At 41.3% G+C, this 19297-nt stretch overlaps 1 protein-coding gene across 2 annotated transcripts in view; it reads right to left on the bottom strand.

Annotated features, from left to right (window-relative positions):
- The window catches only part of lrch4 (leucine-rich repeats and calponin homology (CH) domain containing 4), a 94258-nt gene that overhangs the window by 29989 nt on the left and 44972 nt on the right, over positions 1 to 19297 (bottom strand). For both annotated transcript variants that reach the window (XM_039822048.1, XM_039822047.1), the window contains exons 2-4: positions 2309 to 2453; positions 1238 to 1367; positions 471 to 576 (exon numbers count right to left, since the gene is read on the bottom strand). In XM_039822048.1, coding sequence (XP_039677982.1) covers positions 471 to 576; positions 1238 to 1367; positions 2309 to 2453 — 381 coding nt within the window. The remainder of the gene's footprint in view (positions 1 to 470; positions 577 to 1237; positions 1368 to 2308; positions 2454 to 19297) is intronic.

Below are 19297 nucleotides of genomic sequence, written 5' to 3'. Positions count from 1 at the left end.
CCTGTTAACTCTATTCTTAACTGTGTGTAGTCAGTGACATTTTCTGCTAAAGAGCCAGAGGATGAGGCACTAACAGTGTAGATTAATTAGGCTTGCAGTGAGTCAGAAGCATGTCAATACTTCTACATGTAAACAATCAATAGCTCACAAAAGTGAAACAATTTCCATCAAACATCTACAATCCATAACTTACAGAGAGCTATAGTTTCATTAGGCTGAATCAAGCTTGGTATTAGTGGATACCATATCTTTATCATCATCTTCTATAGTTGGAGATGCACTGAATACCACTGGATGAGAACTGATAAACTGTGCAGAATCACTCCATGGGCTCTGGACCAAACCATTGCGGAGGTTTCTTGGGTTCAGCATTGAGAAATTAGCCGAGGTGATCACACTGGATTCATTTTGGGAAAGAAAAGAGTAGAGGAGGCTTGATGTCAGTGGATGGAAGTGTGTGGGCTCCATACCTTGAGGCAGAGTGGTGAGCTGGTTCCTCCGCAGGTTTAAGTCCCTCAGACACTCAAGCTGGCCGAGCTCTGCAGGCAAACTCTGCAGCTCATTACAGCTGACATCCTGACACACACACACACACACACACACACACACACACACACACACACACACACACACACACACACACACACACACACACACACACACACACACACACACACACACAGTCATCTAAAGCTGTCCACTGACATGTTGCACTGTCTCAGAAATGGATCTGGACACCTCTTGCTTTAAAAGTAGGGCTGCACAATTAATTGCAATTTTATTAAATCACAAGTATTGTGGTGCTGCAGAGAAGTCCCAATCTACAAATCATATCCTACAGACTAAAGAAAACATCTTTCTTTGGTACAGATCCTCGCAAAAATCACACTATGATCATATATTTCAATAAAAATGAGAATAATGATACAAAAATTATCATTGCCTACAATATCGTGAATCATATCGCAACCCCAACAATAGTCAAAATAATCGCAAGTAGATATTTTCCTCTTATGGTGCAGCCCTACTTTAAAGCAAGTCCATAGTATCATTATAAAGTCTATGACCCAATAGGACATCCAAAAATCGGGAGTGAGAGAGGGACACTAGTGGAATTCTTCCTCGATCACAACAGAAATCAGTGACTGACTTGACTGATGTTGCTGATAGAGTTGTACACACAGAAAGATAGTGTTGATGAGAGACAGTAAAGTGTGTGTGAGTGTGTATAGCATACCAGCTGTCGGAGGTGTGTGAGGGAGTGTATGGAGGCAGGCAGGGAACACAGCTTGTTGTTGCTGACTATGAGCACTCGCAGGAGGGGAAGCTCAAACACTGACGGGGGTAAACTGGACAGAAGATTACGACTGTGGAGACGGATAGACAGACAGACACACAAAGAGATCTAATCAGTGATACACTTGTTAAAAACATTAATTGAAAATGAAATGTTTTGTAAATGTTCTTACAGTTACCTATAAAGAACACGCAGCTACATTTAATCTTTGTTATTTTTATTGCACAGTATATCTGCTCTGAGCCTTCCTGTATTACCAGCCACTTGGAGGGCTTCTCTGGTCTCCTAGCAACAGTACAGTTATAATTATAATGTGGACGAGAGAGGTGTGGCTGTGTGCTTCTGTTGTTGGAAGGAGCTTTGGACACGATTTGTACAAGTTCAACTCCAGCAGAAACAAATACACAGTAGATGCGCTTCACCCTGCACTGCACTCAGGGAAATGGATGCAGAGAGTTGCTGCTGTCTTTTTGGTGTGCTAAAGTGTAACTTTTTAATCATAATTCATGAATTACATGCAACTTCCTGGTTAAACCTTGACGTATTTACTGTTTATTGTGTGCAAACTGTTTCCTATGCTGAATAATAAATTCCATAACTTTTTTGATATATATATATATATATATATATATATATATATATATATATATATATATATATATATATATATATATATATTAGTTTTTTCTGTGAATTACCCTTCACTTGGCACAGTCTAGTGTATTTCTGCTCATAGTTTCACATCCCACTCCACCAAAAAACATACAGATTTGGAACTAAATTGCAGATAGAAATGATGGCCTAAACTTTGCAAACAGGGCCCAGGTAGTAACAAATGCAACTGATTGTTATCAAGAGGTGAGTAGACCTGAGGAGACAGAGCCATCAGTGTGTGACAATGCTAGTGTTGGTGTGTCAGGGGACAGGTCGAACTTTGAACTTTTTAAGAGCTGTAAAACTGGTTAGAAAGAAAAAGAAAGGGAATGGAGTGTGAGTGTGGTGTGGAGTTACCTGAGGTTGAGGTAGGTGAGGGCCTGGAGGTTGCCCAGGCTGGGGGACAGTGAACGCATCCCATTGTGGTAAAGGCTTAGCGTCTCCAGAGAGATGAACTGACAAAGCTCCTCCGGCAGCTCACACAGGCGGTTCTTAGACAGATCTGACAACACACAGGGGACACAACATTAGACGGCTCATCACAGTTTCTCCAGCATTCATACTCCTACCACACAAAGTATACTACATATGCATACTACTTAAAGCATGACTCCTGTAAGAACAAACCCTCCTCAAGTCAGGCAACATTCTAACAGGGTAATCTGTTTTTACACTCCCAACTCCCCCTCCGCCCTTGGTGGCACGTCCGAATCTTTTCCCCACTGCTAGCTCTCCCTACTGGCCTCAACTGCCATTACCACAGTTACAGATCAGGGCTCATGAAACACTACTTCCACTGCCCCCTTAGTGTCCTCTCCTTCACCCTACAAAGTTTGATAGAGTGAACCATAGTTGAGGACCTATGGTTCACTCTATCAAAACTATTATAACATATAGCGGCAACCGTCAGAGCCAACTGCTGTCTCTATTCCTCCAGTGAGGTGCTCCTCGGTGCACATGTATCTGGTATCTGTGTCCACTAGCTCGGGTACTTGCGCCTGCTAGCTTGGGTACCTGCGCCTGCTAGCTCTGGTATCTGCGCCCGCTAGCTCGGGTATTCATGGTTGAATGATTTCTTTATTACAAAAGACTTGGACTTTCTGCTCCTCAGCAACCACACCAGTCCTTAATATATTACTGTAATATTATTACTTTCCACAGTTAAGAGTAGCGTAACAGATTACAAAATCCAAGTAACGCTGTGTGACTGCGATGGGGCAGTGGAAGTAATATAAAAAGTAATGTAATGGATTACTTTTGATAGTAAGTAATATGTAAAGTAATAGTATTACTTTTTTATGGAGTATTATACTTCCTGAGTAACTTGGCCAACACTAGCCCTTAGTTGTGATGCTGTAGGGTTAGACTGCTGGGGACTCTCCTCTCTTTCCATCTGGCTGCATTCATGTCCCAGTATCCCGTTTCCTGTCACCGTTAACGGTCAAATAATGGCAATATGCCATAAAAAATAATATGACAAAGAATGACAGCTTTCACCAAAATATGTTCAAATAAATAAATCCTCTTAGCCCTTAAGACCAAACAAAAGACAAAGAATGGATGTTTTCGAACCAAGAAAAGAAGACTTGGGAAGTGAAACATGGCTGACGAATTCAGTAGAAGTGGATCCTGGAGAGTTAGTGATTTACGTCCATAAAGTTGAGTATTCACAAGAGACAGAAAAAAATGTCAATATAAAAGAATTCCAGATATCCAGATGTTTAGTCCCAAAGTTAGCTTAGGCAGAACTTTCCAATTCCCATGACACCGCTTGATAGCATCTTTTGCTACAGTTCTCTAATTGTGTATTCTCCAACCAAAAACACAGATCTTAAGCCCGATGACATCATTTAAATTCATACTTTGGTCTCTGTGCCATGTCACAGCATCTACACTGTTTTCAAAAAGCATAATGTTGGCAAGGTGAACCCTCATCTCATTCTACAAAGTCACTGGATGTCAGACATTCTCATCCACCTCAAAGGATACATGAGCGATGAGAGATACAGATAGCTCAGATGCACATTTCCACAAATATACTTACCCTAAGTCCAGAGGCGATTTCTTTAAGACTGCAAGGGAAGCTCAGCTTCCCCTAAAATGTCAAAAAATGAATGGTCAAATATGTACTATTGTGTATTTTATTGACTTAAAATGCGTTACAATACGCTCATCTCGAAGACAAGTTTGTTCAGAATCAGCTGACTCGATTTCCTTCTCATACATTCCCATAGCATTACAGTGCATTTCCTTGTTAAAGCCTACGTCCATTGACGTCAATGGGGCTGGTTTGAACAGTTTTAAGTTTTAAGTGCTTTGAAACTAGTCATTGGATAAATGCTAGGGCTGTTCAATTAATTTAATTTCAATTTCGGCTCCCAACGATCACGAAAATAGTATAATCGAGAAAAAACGATTATTGTGCCATGTTCTGTTTTGCAAGAACACTCTTATTTTGTCTTGTGTTCTGAATTTAAAACCTCAGCGTGAGTAAAGACGGCAGCAGCGTTTGGTGAGCAAAAAAAAGGCAAAACAAACTCAGTTGTCTGGGAACAGCTAACGTTAGCTAACCCTGCGGTCCCTCTGCCTTTGCCCCCCCGCTGTAGTATACTGTCGTTGTATTCCCCTGACATGCTGTATTCACTTACTGTTTAAAACTTTTTCCAACTTAGTGGGGGTGCATAGGCATACTGCTCAAAAACAACATGAAAAAACATAGTAATGTTCCCTCAGCATTTAGTTTTGTTGTTAAACTGTATGTAAATGAGCAGGGACGTTAAATCACCTGTTTCACGTAACGTTACTCTAAGGTACCATCTATGTGCTGGATTTTTCCTAAGGTTAGCTAGCGAATAAGCCCACTGACGGCGACATTATTGTTGATATTTTGGCACAATGTTTCGTAATGACCGTAGTAGTCATAGTGAGTGAACATGTGATCTGAGATGCACATTGTGTCATGTCTGTGGAACTGTTCATTAGCTGTGTAACGTTATGTGTGATATCTGTAACAGTAGTAAAACAGTTTTTATTCTGATCCAAAGACTCTTTCTGTGAGATAAAGGACACTAACAGATTATACCCTGGACACTATCAATTATATCCAAATGTTAATGAGTAATCGTGTTAAATAATCATGATTTCAATATTGACCAAAATGACCGTGATTATTATTTTTTCCATAATCGAGCATCCCTAATAAATGCTGCGATTATGTCCTGCCCACGGACGCTCAGCGTCTCTGGGGGTGAATGGAGCAGCAGGCTGGTCTGGACTCCAGGCTTCTGCGTAATGATTGGAGGGTCTGTCGAAAGACTGCATCTCCTTTTGATTGACAGCAATTTTGTACTATAAAAAGTCACCGAAGCTATACAAGCTCAGTCCCATCGCGGATTTTGCAAGTGTAGTTGTGGGACGAACTGCTGCAAACCTATTTGTTGGTATTTGCTTGGCGAAATTGCTAGCCAATTGTCATCATACATTAGCAAACTGCACACGATGGCAGACAATGCTAAAGCCATTTTAAATTCTTCCTTACGAGGAGAAACTTAAAATTAAATAACAGGGCAGATCAACACCTAAGACTGATTTATTGCAAAAGATAGGGCAAAGTAACAGGTCTTTTAATGAACAGGGCTACCATTGAAATTGACAGGGCTCACAGAATCTACGGCAAGGGCAGGGGCGATTCTAGGATCTAACCTTTGGGGGTGCTCAGCCCCTAATGAAAAGTTGATAGCAGTTAAGCTAGGGGGGTTCAGGGGCATGCTTCCGTAAGATTTTTTTGTTTTTTAAACCCTTAAATCATGACTTCTTGTGAGTTTTGGGGAAAGAAATAGACAGATTGAGACATGCAATTATGACAAACTATCAACAGATTCAAGGCATCTGCTGTGAAAAAAGATGGAAACTACAAAGCATGATTATTGCAGCACACATACCCAGGGGCGTTGGACTGGGGGGGGGGAGAAAGGGGACTGAAAAATATGCTAGAATTCATAGCTTTGGCTGTGTTGAATGACGGGCGAGACCCCCTCCGAGCGCCCCCCCATATTCAAAATAGGGAATAAAACTGTACAACTGTTTAACTAGTATTGATAAAGCTGTACCCGTCCTTGCCCTCCCCTGAATATGTATACCTACTCCTAAAACTACTAATGCCATGTAATGAGTAAGCAAGAATCAGTGAAAGTTGACACTTAAATACTTCAACAAAGTGCCATTTATTAATACACTAAAACTGTATACTCCTAATTAATCATAAAACAAGCTATATATACAGTACAGGCCAAAAGTTTGGACACCTTCTCATTCAATGCGTTTCTTTATTTTCATGACTATTTACATTGTAGATTCATCAAAACTATGAATTATTAGGAATTATGTACTTAACAAAAAAGTGTGAAATACCTGAAAACATGTCTTATATTTTAGATTCCTCAAAGTAGCCACCCTTTGCTTTTTTTGATAACTGCAAACCCTTGGTGTTCTCTCAATGAGCTTCATGAGGTAGTCACCTAAAAGGGTTTTCACTTCACAGGTGTGCTTTGTCAGGGTTAATTAGTGGAAGTTTTTCCCTTATTAATAAAAAAGCAAAGGGTGGCTACTTTGAGGAATCTAAAATATAAGACATGTTTTCAGTTATTTCACACTTTTTTGTTAAGTACATAATTCCATATGTGTTCATTCATAGTTTTGATGCCTTCAGTGAGAATCTACAATGTAAATAGTCATGAAAATAAAATGGAAATGCATTGAATGAGAAGGTGTGTCCAAACTTTTGGCCTGTACTGTATATGTAGCTTGCTTTATGATTATCATTTCGAGAGGCCCTATGCTATAATTTGAAGAGGTCTATTATGATTTTTTGTCTGCCAATGCAGATAGAAAAGCTACAATTCTCGTTAAGAACGTTTGCATGATGTGCATGATGTGCAACGTTTAAATAGGCTACTAATGCAATCATACAGTAAAGCATGCCTACTTTTTTTTATTGTTGTAGTGTTATCATCAACAGTTTGTCCACCACTCAGTTTTATCAAGGGGTTAAGTGTTTTAAGGGGAGTTGTAGCCTCACTCCCTCATCTCTGTCCCTCTCCTCCTAAAGTCTCCTCCTCACTGTGCATGTCACTGTAGCCGATACCAGCACCGCTATCATCGGCCACGGGCACGGGAGCTGATGAAGGTCCTGCTACTCCCGAAAACATGTCTTTTCGCTTTTTTCTTTTATTTGAGCCGCTTGGGTAACTTTTTTTCATTTTGGCGTTTAGACCATTGACATAAAAGAAATGTTTAGAGCGTTTAGACTCGTCTTGCTCCGTCTCTGTGTACTTCCCATTTCTCCTGTCACCGTGTGTTTATCTTTCGCGCTGCGGCGCACTGTGGGACGGACTAGTCCATTTCATTGTGAAAGTGGGGGGTGTTGACCTCTCTCAGCAAGCAGGGCGCCTGCAGCTGCTGGGGGCGCTGATCTGCCAATTCCCCACACAGTGAAATGATAGAAAACAGAAAAACGCTTTGCGGCACAGAGGATTATTTATATATATTTTTTAAGTTAAGTGGCTGCCCGGTTCGCCCGTGCCAAAAACCGCCGCTAGTTTGAGCACTAAACGATTTCACATTATCACAATAATGACTTTATTTTCAGGGGTGCTGAGATGATTTTTAGGGGAGCTTCAGCACCCCTAAAAATAGCCTAGCGCCGCCTATGGGCAAGGGTGCAGGAACATGCACGCTGATTCTCAGGTGTAGATTTAACTTTTGACGCATGGAAAGAACACGCACTTTTGATAGCCCCAGTGATGGTGAACGTAAACTCCCATGCTATAAACAACTGCACCAAAACATAGACTTATAAAAATAAAATCATCAGAGCCAGCCGCTCCATAATAATATAATATTCTGAAGTAGCCAAACTTACTGTACCTACACTCCCTCCTGCAGCATTGGTCTCCATCTCTGTTGCTTCTGGTAATCCACATTCAGACCCACAGCAGGCTTGTTGGTTAGTTCCATAGATTCGTTATCCATGTCTATCTCTTCATCCTCCTCTTGCTCGTTTTGTTCTTCCTCATATTCTTCACTGTCCTGTCTTTCTCCCTGGTGTGCTGGCTCAGATGTGTCGCTAACATGCTAGCTGTATTAGCGCTAATGCTATCTGAAGCTGCACTTGAGTTTAAAAACAAATCAGTCAGTTTGCAGCATTTTTCAACGTCAGCCAACAGTGCTCTCTTATATTTCTCTCTCTTTTTCTCTGCCCCCCCCCTCCTCCCCCTTGTGTCGCTTGATGCCTCGACTATTTTTTGTCAACAACTTCCAACCATAGCTTACAACTTCCAATTTTCAACTTCCAAGAACCACGCTGACGCAGACTGACACAGACCATAGACCCTTTGCAAACACGTGACCACGACCATGTGACGACGCCATGACGGACGGCAGAATCACCGGAAGCACAAGCTGGTATTAGACGAGCGGAAAGTTTCATTAGTTTCAAATAAATAACACTAAATAAAATGTAATAATAATAATAATAATAATAATAATAATAATACTATCATCTTCTTCAGACATTGTTTAAATTCACCTACCATGGTCCCTGTCTCGATCCTGCCGGTAGCTAGCTTGCCCCGCTAGCCGTTAGCTGCCATCCGGTGAGTGTAGTCAGCCAGGCTTCTGTGATAATCATCCCAATAACAATACATGGAGCGGTGGTGGTGTGGCTATGTCTTCCAGTTACTGAAGGCTAGCTTTAGCTTGCGCTTTGGAGCAGCAAGTTCATCTGCCTGTTGCCCCTCTGTCTGTCTCGTTCTTTTCAACTCTTGTGAGGCTAGTTCTTCGACTGTATACCCGGATTCGAATAAATAAGGACGACCATATAACTCAAAAGGCTCTTCCCTGTGTTGTATATCTGCTATATTCTCCATAGTTACGTTACTCCAAGCTTCTTCCCTTGTAAACAAATCAGCTCTTCACACACTACGCTCCGATCGGCACACTACTGTTTACCTTTTTTGCTACAACTAGCAGCTACTACCGCACTACTGTTTTTTTTTTTTTTAGGGGGGGGAATACACTTCAATACGTGACATGACCTGTCCTCTGGAGGACATAGCCACACCACCGTGGATTGTTATTGGGATGATTATCACAGAAGCCTGTCCGAATAAACTCACAAGACGGCAGCTAGCAGCTAACGGCTAACAGCTAGCAGGGCAAGCTAGCTACAGGTAGGGATGGCTGACGCGAAACTGTCGTTCCGAAGCTTTGTTGAGATCCCGAAGCGCAGATGTTTCGAAACACTGATCCGAAGCGTGATTCAAAACACCCATGTCACGTGACTACGGCTAAATGAAGCATCGGAGTGTTTTGACAGGTGGCATGGTCCGCCGAATCAGAGTTTGATTGACAGGGTCTGGAACAGACCACACAATCTCTTGGGTTTTGTGAGAGGAGTTTGATTTTGAGATAGCGGATTTTTGGTGATATAGTGACATTTATAGTGCGATTTGTTTAGTTATATTTAGGCTTACATTTAAATTTACACATTGACTGATAGGCTAGAGACAGACAGAGTATAGCCTACATACAGTGACACATTAATAGATAGATACATATATAGCTACATAGATAGATAGATAGATAGATAGATAGATAGATAGATAGATAGATAGATAAAAATGGAAGCTCCGTTTTCATTTTCATTCAGAGCCACAAATGTCGAGATCAGGCCCATCATAATCAACATCAACACCAGTAGAAACACAGGACAGTTTATGGGAACGTTTTGATGATCGTATCCGTGAAACCAAGATGATACAAAATGGTACAGCTGATGCCACAGTGGAATGTTTTTGTAATTGTATGTCCTTGCTACAAAATATCTTTGCATGCCAGCAACAAGTGTCCCTTGTATGAGGATTTTTTCAAAGGCTGGAGACATTATCTGTAAAAAAAAGAAGTAGGCTAGGCTAAGTCCTTCCACAGCAGAGAAATTTTGGAATAAAAATCTATAAAAAAGTGAGACATTGTGGCTTGATTTCTTTTATTAATTCATTTTTCATGACCAAAATAACATTATGCACAGTGAGGAGCCTACAAGCCTCACATATTTTTTTTAATGGCTCATTGTCAAGGTTGTTTCAGATCAACACCTGCAAGTGACCACTAGGTGTCATCGTTGAGACGGGTGTCGGATTGTTTCGAAGCCTCGACACAATATGGCACATTTGCTTCAACTGTTTCATTGTTTCACGAAGCCTCGATCTGCCCACCACTAGCTACAGGCACATAGGCTACCGTTGTTCACTGACTGAGCCGATGCAACTCTCTAATGGATGCGTGAACGCATCCCAGCTCTGGGAAATAATTCATCACACGTTAATCCATGCAGTAAATCATGGATTGTCTATGATTAGTATTAACCACACATAATGTAACATCTAGCCATGGTCTAATCTGTGATTGTATTCGCTGGTGACCGGTGGATATTTCGACAGCTAGCTGGTCGGCTAACCGGGGTAGGAGCTCCGCAGACCCGCATTTAATTCAGTTGTTTGGCCTTTTTGAAGCTAGTTTCCGTGCCATGTCATCTTTAATTTAACCAATATTTTTTGTATGCGTGTTAAGTTAAATGATCAAGGGAACGGCTTACTTTTTTGGATATGTAGGTCAGTGAATAACCGATGATAGTTATGTGGGACCTGTTAGCACGGCAGCTAGCTGGGTGAGGAAGTTTTATTATTATTATTATTTATCAGTCATTTAAAACAGAAAGGCAATACATACACATGCTTGTGTTGGTGAGGATTACTCTGCAGATTGTGTATAATTACTCGTGAGAACAAGAACAGTGAACCATACACAGTATATAAGCAGCGAACACGTTCTCGTTTGACTTGCCGTCCGTCTACAGAATAGCTCTTCCGCCGTCCGTCATGGCGTTCATAATTCGCGGGAGTAGAGTGTGACGTCACGTGCAAAGGGTCTTCATTGACTCGGATCTACTTGATTCTATCTTGAAATTCCCAGAAGGCATTGCTTCATTTTAACTTTTGCAAACAAATATTCAAATAAAAGAAATGCAGGTAGATTTATTTTATTTCAAACAATGCACGTTTACGTTTACATCTGATCTGAATAAATAATTTTGCTACAAAACAATACAGACTGATGTAAAAGTTCGTGACTGTAGAGGGTAACCATGACTGTGATATCGAGAGACTCATGTGGTATAAATACAAATCAGATTACACAATTAATAGGTGCGAAGGATTTGGATAAATTTGGCTATGGTTTGGTGAAAGAACTTTGAAAGTGAGGCTTGAAAGGGGACCGAGAGAAATTATATGGGCCGCTGTTTACAATTAAGTGGCCGTATGGCTGTGACAATCATGCGGCTCTCTGATTGGCCGGCTGGCCCAAACGGCCCATGAGGGCCCGCGGCCCCTCTGGCATCTGCCCAAATGCCAGATTGCCAGTCCTTCACTGACCGTCAGGCAATTATTCAGGGGGCGAGACAGGCACAGCAGGAAGGCCCGATTCGAGAGTCCAACGCAATGCTGTGCTTTAGTATCCGCCCAGCGGCGCCAGGAATTAATAGGAGTGCAGCGCAAGCTGCATGATAAAGGCATCCCAAACTTGGCGGCGCGCAATTGTGCAACAGCTCCTAGCTCTCCTGTTCTGCCTGGTGTATTTTTAGATTTATTTTTAACGTTCCCATGTCAAAGTCTTACTAACAAGTACAGCCACACTGAACTAATCAATATAGGACTACGATACAACACAGCCGTTACGAGAGCCTTCCAGGTGGCTCATAACATCCCGGAGGACATAGCCAGACCGAGCGCTCCGTGGATTGTCGTCAGCAGTTAGCAGGCCGAGCTAGCTACCGGCAGGATCGAGACAAGAACTCCGGCGAGATCAGAGGAGGAGGACTGCATTGTTGTGCATCATGAATAGAGTACCAACAGCAGGATCGTTGGCCAGCCATGCTCACCTGACCTGGAAGCCCTGTCGGTAATATGCAGACCATTTTATTTACCATGAAGAGACCACACTGCCCTCTACATAGCCCCCGATGCTAACGTTAGCAACAAGTTCGGCTCACCTGCTAACCACAGTCAAACTGCAGCGCAATCATCTGAGAGGATACATATTGTAGCAGGGGACTTTAAGAAGGCATCCTTAAAGTCGGTACTCCCCAGCTTTTCCAGCATGTAGATTGTGCTACTAGAGGAAAGAACACACTAGACCATGTATACTAGGGATGGGCATTCGATTAAATTTTCTTAGTCGATTGTCAGGGGAATTAACAATCTACTATCGATTAATCATTAATATTTTTATATTAAAATTAATTATTTATTTAACTTTTTATAAGTTAAATATGCAATGAAAATACAAAAATACAGCGTGTTTTTCCTCGATGAGATCTTAATTACAAGAAGAACAACTTGTGGCAATTAAACTGGAGTTATAGATATGGATATAAATTATAGATATATGTGCTACGGTGCGGTGAAGCTGCAGAACCTGCAGCTGCGAGCCGGCGTTCTTAAACAGAGACCCTCGTTTGTTCCAAAATAATAAATAAAAAGAATCATGTTAAATAATAACTTAACCAAAAACATAATAATAGTAGGCTGACAGTTTCTGTCAAAATGTAACTAAAAACTATCCAAGGCATGGGACAAAGCCTAATAAAAAATAACCAGTAGGCTATCTCACATACAACTTCTGCACCAGTCTACTGATTTTTGTTGAGAAAGATAAGCATGGTGACATGATCTAGGGTCAGACACGACCGATACCTGGTGACCGTCAGTCCAGCCGCCGAAAACAGCCGCGTTGCCGGGATGCACAGGTCGCCTACCTCCGTGCTAACTTGGCCAGCCCGGGGAACCTTATTCCGTTCTTCGTATTGAGTTTGACGTATTTTCATGACGGAATGTGATATGCTGGTTCCAATATCCATGTCAATGAACTTGCAGATCCCTTGGGTAATTTTCTCTGCTCGTTGTGCATCGCAGCTCCTCCGTGCCAACGCCGAGTTTGTTCAAAATTCAAGATTCATTGCAAACTAAGATAAACAGTTAGACTACAAACTGACTTCTTTAATTTTAGCTTGTTTGTAAAAAGTCGCTATTTGCAGAGTAGAGCTGTATTTGCACAGTGCGGTGGACAGGAGTGGACAGCGCAGATAGAACAGACTGAAATATGGTTTCTACATGTTTATGCCTGTAGAACAGGTATGTGGGTATTGATAAGTATTGACTTTTGAATCATGGAGGGTTTATTGTAGGCTACTTACAGTAACAAGTGTAGCGTTAGTTCATCTGTGATGTATAATCTGTATCATTTCCAATCAGCTAGGCTACATGTGCTGCATCAAGTAACACACACACATCGGCTCTGCTGTGTGTGTGTGTGTGGTGTGTGTGTGTGTGTGTGTGTGTGTGTGTGTGTGTGTGTGTGTGTGTGTGTGTGTGCAGCGCGGTCATCGCTGTTCAGAATACCGTCTATCTTCAATAATGCAACGCTTGTATTGTGAAGTTGTGATTAGCTTCACTGCCGTTCGCCACCTCCAATGAGCCGTACGACTGTAACTTTAGAGCACTCTAAAGGGTGTTTACCTTTCATTTGATCATGTTTGCTTGCTACGTTGCCATCCTCTTGAACGACATTAAACACAACATATAGTTCATGAGTGGTTTCATCTGCCCTGTTTAACATGTTGAAGCTCCCCGGTGGCGCAGTAACGATGTAGCTGGCCGGTGAGGGCTGCTTGAAGGCGCCGTCCGCACGCTGCTGCTGCTGCCGTAAAACTGGACACGGTAACGTTAAGTGCCGCTGCGGCAACATCAGGTCCTCTTCCAGCATTGCTGGAGGACAACAGGCACCTTGCATCGCAAGAGTGCTGTGCAAAAATTTAATTATAGTTTGCCTCAAACTTTTTATTTGTGTATTTATTTAATTCGTATAATTTCTTCCCAAAGCTCATAAAATAAATTTGGGTCGCACATAAATTGACAGGGTCGGTCGGAAACCGGAACCAAACAATTATTTTTGTTAGGCCTCACATCCAACTACTCCTGACTCCAGCATACATTCTGGTCAGAAGGACTATACAGCCAAGTAGAAGGACTATCAAAACCTGGCCTTACACTGCCCTATCCCAGCTCCAGGACTGCTTTCAATAAGGACATGGTTGTGTGCAATATGTTACAGAACAGAGCCCTTTGTTTATTATGATTTCATCTTGCTTGTATGCTGCACAATTTACATTATAGCAGTGGTGTACAACTGAAGGTTTACTCAGAATTCAATGTTCCTACACTAGTTCAATTAGTATTTTGTATGTCTTTGAATTGTTTTTACTTGAATACTTACATTTTAAAGAAAATAAATAAGAACAGTTTTCATTCAACATTGTGCCCATTATTAAAATCAGTGATTAAGTAACTCAGACTTTTAAAAACACATTTTTAAAGGATATCATCTAACTATCTTTATTGTCAAAATCGCCAAAAATATCGAGATATTATTTTTTGTCTTTCAAGCCTTTCTGTTAACATCAGGGGGCTAAATGGGCCGATCAAATGAGCTAAATTCCTGGACTATTTAAGAAGGAAGAACATAGACGTGGCTCTTATTCAAGAATCACATTTACGTAAAAGAGATGTAAATTGTCTACAAAATAAATATTTCAAAGTTGCATCTAGTGATGACAACAGAACCAAGGGCTCCATTATTTTGCTGTCACGGAGATGCACACTCACCATAGACAAAAGTAGTAAAGACTCTTCAGGCAGGATATCATATATATGTACTACGATAAGGAGTAGGAAAATAGCCTTTGTCTCAGTATATGCACCGGCTACGTATGATGAAAGTTTTTTCCCACGCCTAACCAATGAATTGTTTTCTCTCAATGAATATTCACTAATTATAGGGGGAGACATGAATGCGGTACTAGACTTCAATCAGGATAGATCAGGGGTCAACCACACGAAAGCCCAAAAATACATATTGGACATGTTTAATGCAGTTGTGGAATCCCACGATTTTACAGATATATGGAGAATGCACAATCCTACTAGCAAGGATCACACCTTTGTTTTTTTTTTGTTTTTTTTACACACACGTCACTCCCGAAAAAGAGAGAGGCAAGGATTGCGGAGTTGGAAGAACGTTGTAAATTGTTAAGAGCAATCTCTTAAGACTTGTTTTTCTAAATCTATACATACTCTTTTAGTCACAAATCGAGCAGAGCTAAATGACTTGCTAAAAAGGAGAGCTGAATTCATAATGCACAGAGTGAGGCAAAATTGCTATTTTAACGGCTGTAAACCAAGCAAATTGCTAGCTCTGAAATGAAAACAAAGCGAGTCCAGAGCTGCTATCAATAGCATCCGCACGGACCGAAGCATCACAACTAATCCTAAGGAGATCACTGCCACTTTCCAATCCTTTTATTCAAAGCTGTATGAATCCTCCTGCAATCCAGATCCGACGCAGTGCCAAAAGTTCCTAAAAGAGCTAAATCTGCCTTCTTAACCCAGAGGAGGCAGAAGAACTGGGTCAACCTATTACATTAGAGGAACTCAAATCAGCATTAAAAAGGGTGGGGGTGTGACCTTGACCAACTTTGCTCGTTTGAAAATCATGATGTCTCTCTCTCATGGGTGGGCCAAATTCTCTGGGCGGGCAAAGCAGAGAAAGGGGAGGTAACCTTGCTCCTTATGACCTCATAAGGAGCAAGATTCCAGATCGGCCCATCTGAGCTTTCATTTTCTCAAAGGCAGAGCAGGATACCCAGGGCTCGGTTTACACCTATCGCCATTTCTAGCCACTGGGGGACCACAGGCAGGCTGGGGGAACTGATATTAATGTTAAAAAACCTCCTCAAGTGAAATTTTCATGCCATGGGACCTTTAAGCTTTATTCCAAAGTCTTAGCAGTATGCCTAGAACGCTTCATCGAGAAGCTAGTCCACCCTGACCAATCAGGGTTTATACCAAAGCGTCAAGCTGCAGACAATATTCGCAGATTTCTCCTTTTAATAGAAGAAGCCAAAAACCTTCCAACAACGGCAGCAGTTTTATCACTGGACGCGGAAAAGGCTTTTGACCGCCTAGAATGGAACTACCTGTGGCAAGTAATGGAGAGGCTTGGTTTGGGAGCCAAATTCACTGACATGGTATGTACATTGTATGCGAATCCCACCGCCATAGTCTCAACCAATGGCCTGCATTCTTAGCCATTCCCCATCGCACGGGGGATGCCCGCCATCTCCCATGCTATTTGCGATCTCTCTTGAACAGTTAGCCCAGGCCATAAGGCAAAATAAAATATTTAATGTCCAGATTAAATCCAATAACAACTTAATATCGTTAATTGCAGATTATATTTTACTGTACATATCTGACCTGTTCCAAGTGCAAATTTGGCTCAATCTCCGGCTATAAAATCAATTGGAATAAATCTAATCTGCTCCTGTTGAAGAACAAACAGGTGACATCAGCTATTAGTGATACAATACCAACCCAAAGCAAAATTACATATTTGGGCATCACCATCCCTGCATCGCTACAGCGAGTTGTCCAGGACAACTATGGAACTAGTAGTGTTCAAAAGGGATCTGACTAATTGGTCTGCACTGCCGGCATTGCTATGGTCCAGGATTGCGGTTTGTTGTTAAAATGAACATAGTTCCTCGTGTGAACTTCTTAAGTACAATGATCACCACCAATACATTTCTGGAAGAAACTTGATGCTGTAATCTGGCAGTATATTTGGAATAGTAAACAAGTTAGGCTAAAATACTCTACCTTGCAACGTACCACGAACACGGGAGGCTTGGCCCTCCCCAACCTTAAAGTGTACCATAGAACCTTTCAACTACGGGCCCTCAGAGTGTGGATAGACCCCTCATCTACAGTCCCATGGAGAGAAATAGAGCAAAACCTCACTGGAAGTCTAAGACTGCAAGACCTCGCCTTTGCAGGTGTGTGTCCAACAAAGTGTATGCTAGCTATGGCCCTATTATCACCAACACATTGACCAACTTTAAAACAGGTGGAGGAGCAACTTCGCTACACCAATAAGTGGCATTTGAGCACCCCAATTTGGCACAACATGCACTTAATGTCTGGTAACAAACTTTGTTTGTTAAACACCCACCTACATTTTCTGTTTCACTCAGAAAAACATCACACTACTAAAGACAAAGATGTTCTGCCATTTCAGCGAGGTTTGTAATGCCCTAAAATAATCTGGTTTAGTTTGATTATAAACATCACCTTCCACCATCTTCTTTATTTTCTTTCCTCTCTCCCTCAAAAGTCTTCTACCTTCCAAGCATAGCCTCTTCTTCCCTAATGCCAGTATTACTGGGTGTGCTCAGTATTGACTCTGTCATCAACATATCCTCTTCTCTGTATCACTTTAACGCCATCAGGCTGCATGTGGGATGAATGGGGCTGGCAGCAGACACAACGAAGCATCAATAGATAGCTGCAGCATTAGCAGCAGGATGAGACTCCAGTCTGCCAATGGCCGGCAGCCCAATGGCTCTTTATTGATCGCTGTTGGAAGCAGCGAGGCTTCTCTTTGTTGTAGGGCTTCTATTGGGGCTTTTATTTTGGAGGACTTTAAAAAAGAAAGAAAACAGAATCTATGACAGTTAGATGGGCTGATAACAATGGGACATGGTCAATTGAGTGTCATTGACTGGTAAGACATTGTGCAGTCTTATTATTTACATATTTATTGTTAAAAGAGCATTATGACCATTTATTAGTATCCCGGATCAAGGACAGAGTTTTAGCTTCCCTATACAGTTAAGTGTTCTTTCTTTCTGTTCATAGTCTCTCTTAGGTTCAGGCTTTACACAGGATTCAGAAAGCTTTCTTTATGAGTCCTTAAGTTGTTATTCATCAAGCTTAGAGCTGAAACAATAAACCAGTTAGTTCATGGACAGGAAATTAAGAGGCAGATATTTTGATATAAATGCTTAACAATGATTGGCTCCAGCATCTCCGTTTTGAGAATTTGCTGCTTTTCTTTGCCTCATGTGATATTAAATATTGATGGGTTTTAGATGGAAAGGCAATTTGAAGACATTTTAGGTGATTGTGATAGGCATTCATTAGTCGAATGAAAATAAATAATCGTCAGATTAATAGATAATGGAAATAATTGTAAATTCCAGCCCTTCTCAAGCTACGGATAAACTACTGATCAATTTAACGACCAAAATAAAGAAAACATGATAGTAAATTCAACCAATTTCTGATCTCTAAAAATATATAATAACAGCTAATAAACTAAAAATGGACAGAATAAGAAAGGGGACACCAGTACATAAAAGGAAACAAGGAAACCATGAAAGGATACACACTTTACTACTGAGCCATGTTCCAAGAACAATGAACCACAAAACCAGACTGCATGGTTCAGTGTGTGTGTGTGTGTGTGTGTGTGTACAGTAAATTTGAGAGTAGCTAGATACTGTACAATAGCTCTAAAGCCTGATCTCTCTCCATCTTCACTGTCCCATAGCTGGAGGGGAGCTGTCTGAACAATAGATGGGGGTGGAAATAGGAGTGAGTGCGTGGGTGTGTGTGGGTGTGTTTGTGTGTGTGCAACGTGCGTGCATCACACAAACACAGCGTGTGTCTGCTCTGGGGGATGGAGGTTGTCTAGCCTCCGTATGGTTATTAAAGACAAACCAGATATCTGGGCGCTCCACTTTGGTTTAAAAAGTAAATAATGGTTTGAATGGAACTTATTTCTATTGCAAAAGTACTTGCTGCACAACCCATTACACATTTGTAATGCAATACTTGTAAGCACCTTGCAATGACTTCATTCCTTTCCTCACCTTAACCTGTATCCTAAACATATTTTCTTACACCCATGCAGTATTACAGAAAAGGCCCATATTTGGTCTTAATAAGTACAAACACATGCACAATGACAAGAAGTAAGATCCTTCCGGTTAAAGAGCTGACTAACACAGACTCTTTATTGGGTTTCCAGATTTTCTAGATCCAGCTGAGACAGTTCACAGCTGGCATTACAGTAAGTGTCCATTTGTGATTACAATTGTCTTCTATACTGTGGAATTTGGCTTCCCTGCCCAATGCAAACAGAAGTCTTACATCCAAAGATGGAGGGGATAATTGTGACTATTTGTTACCTCACTTTAAAGCCTGGTTTGATTCGCCATAGGCAAATTAACTGTGGTTGAAGCTTTGTCAGCAAAGGCTGGGAAATACAAATATATAGCCTAATTGTTACAGGCTGAATCCAAGGCCAACGGATTTTTTTGCCGGATTTAAT

Source organism: Perca fluviatilis, chromosome 14, assembly GCF_010015445.1.
Source record: "Perca fluviatilis chromosome 14, GENO_Pfluv_1.0, whole genome shotgun sequence".
NCBI lineage: Eukaryota > Metazoa > Chordata > Actinopteri > Perciformes > Percidae > Perca > Perca fluviatilis.
Note: the sequence above shows the minus strand (reverse complement) of the source record. Positions and strands in the feature narration are given on the sequence as shown.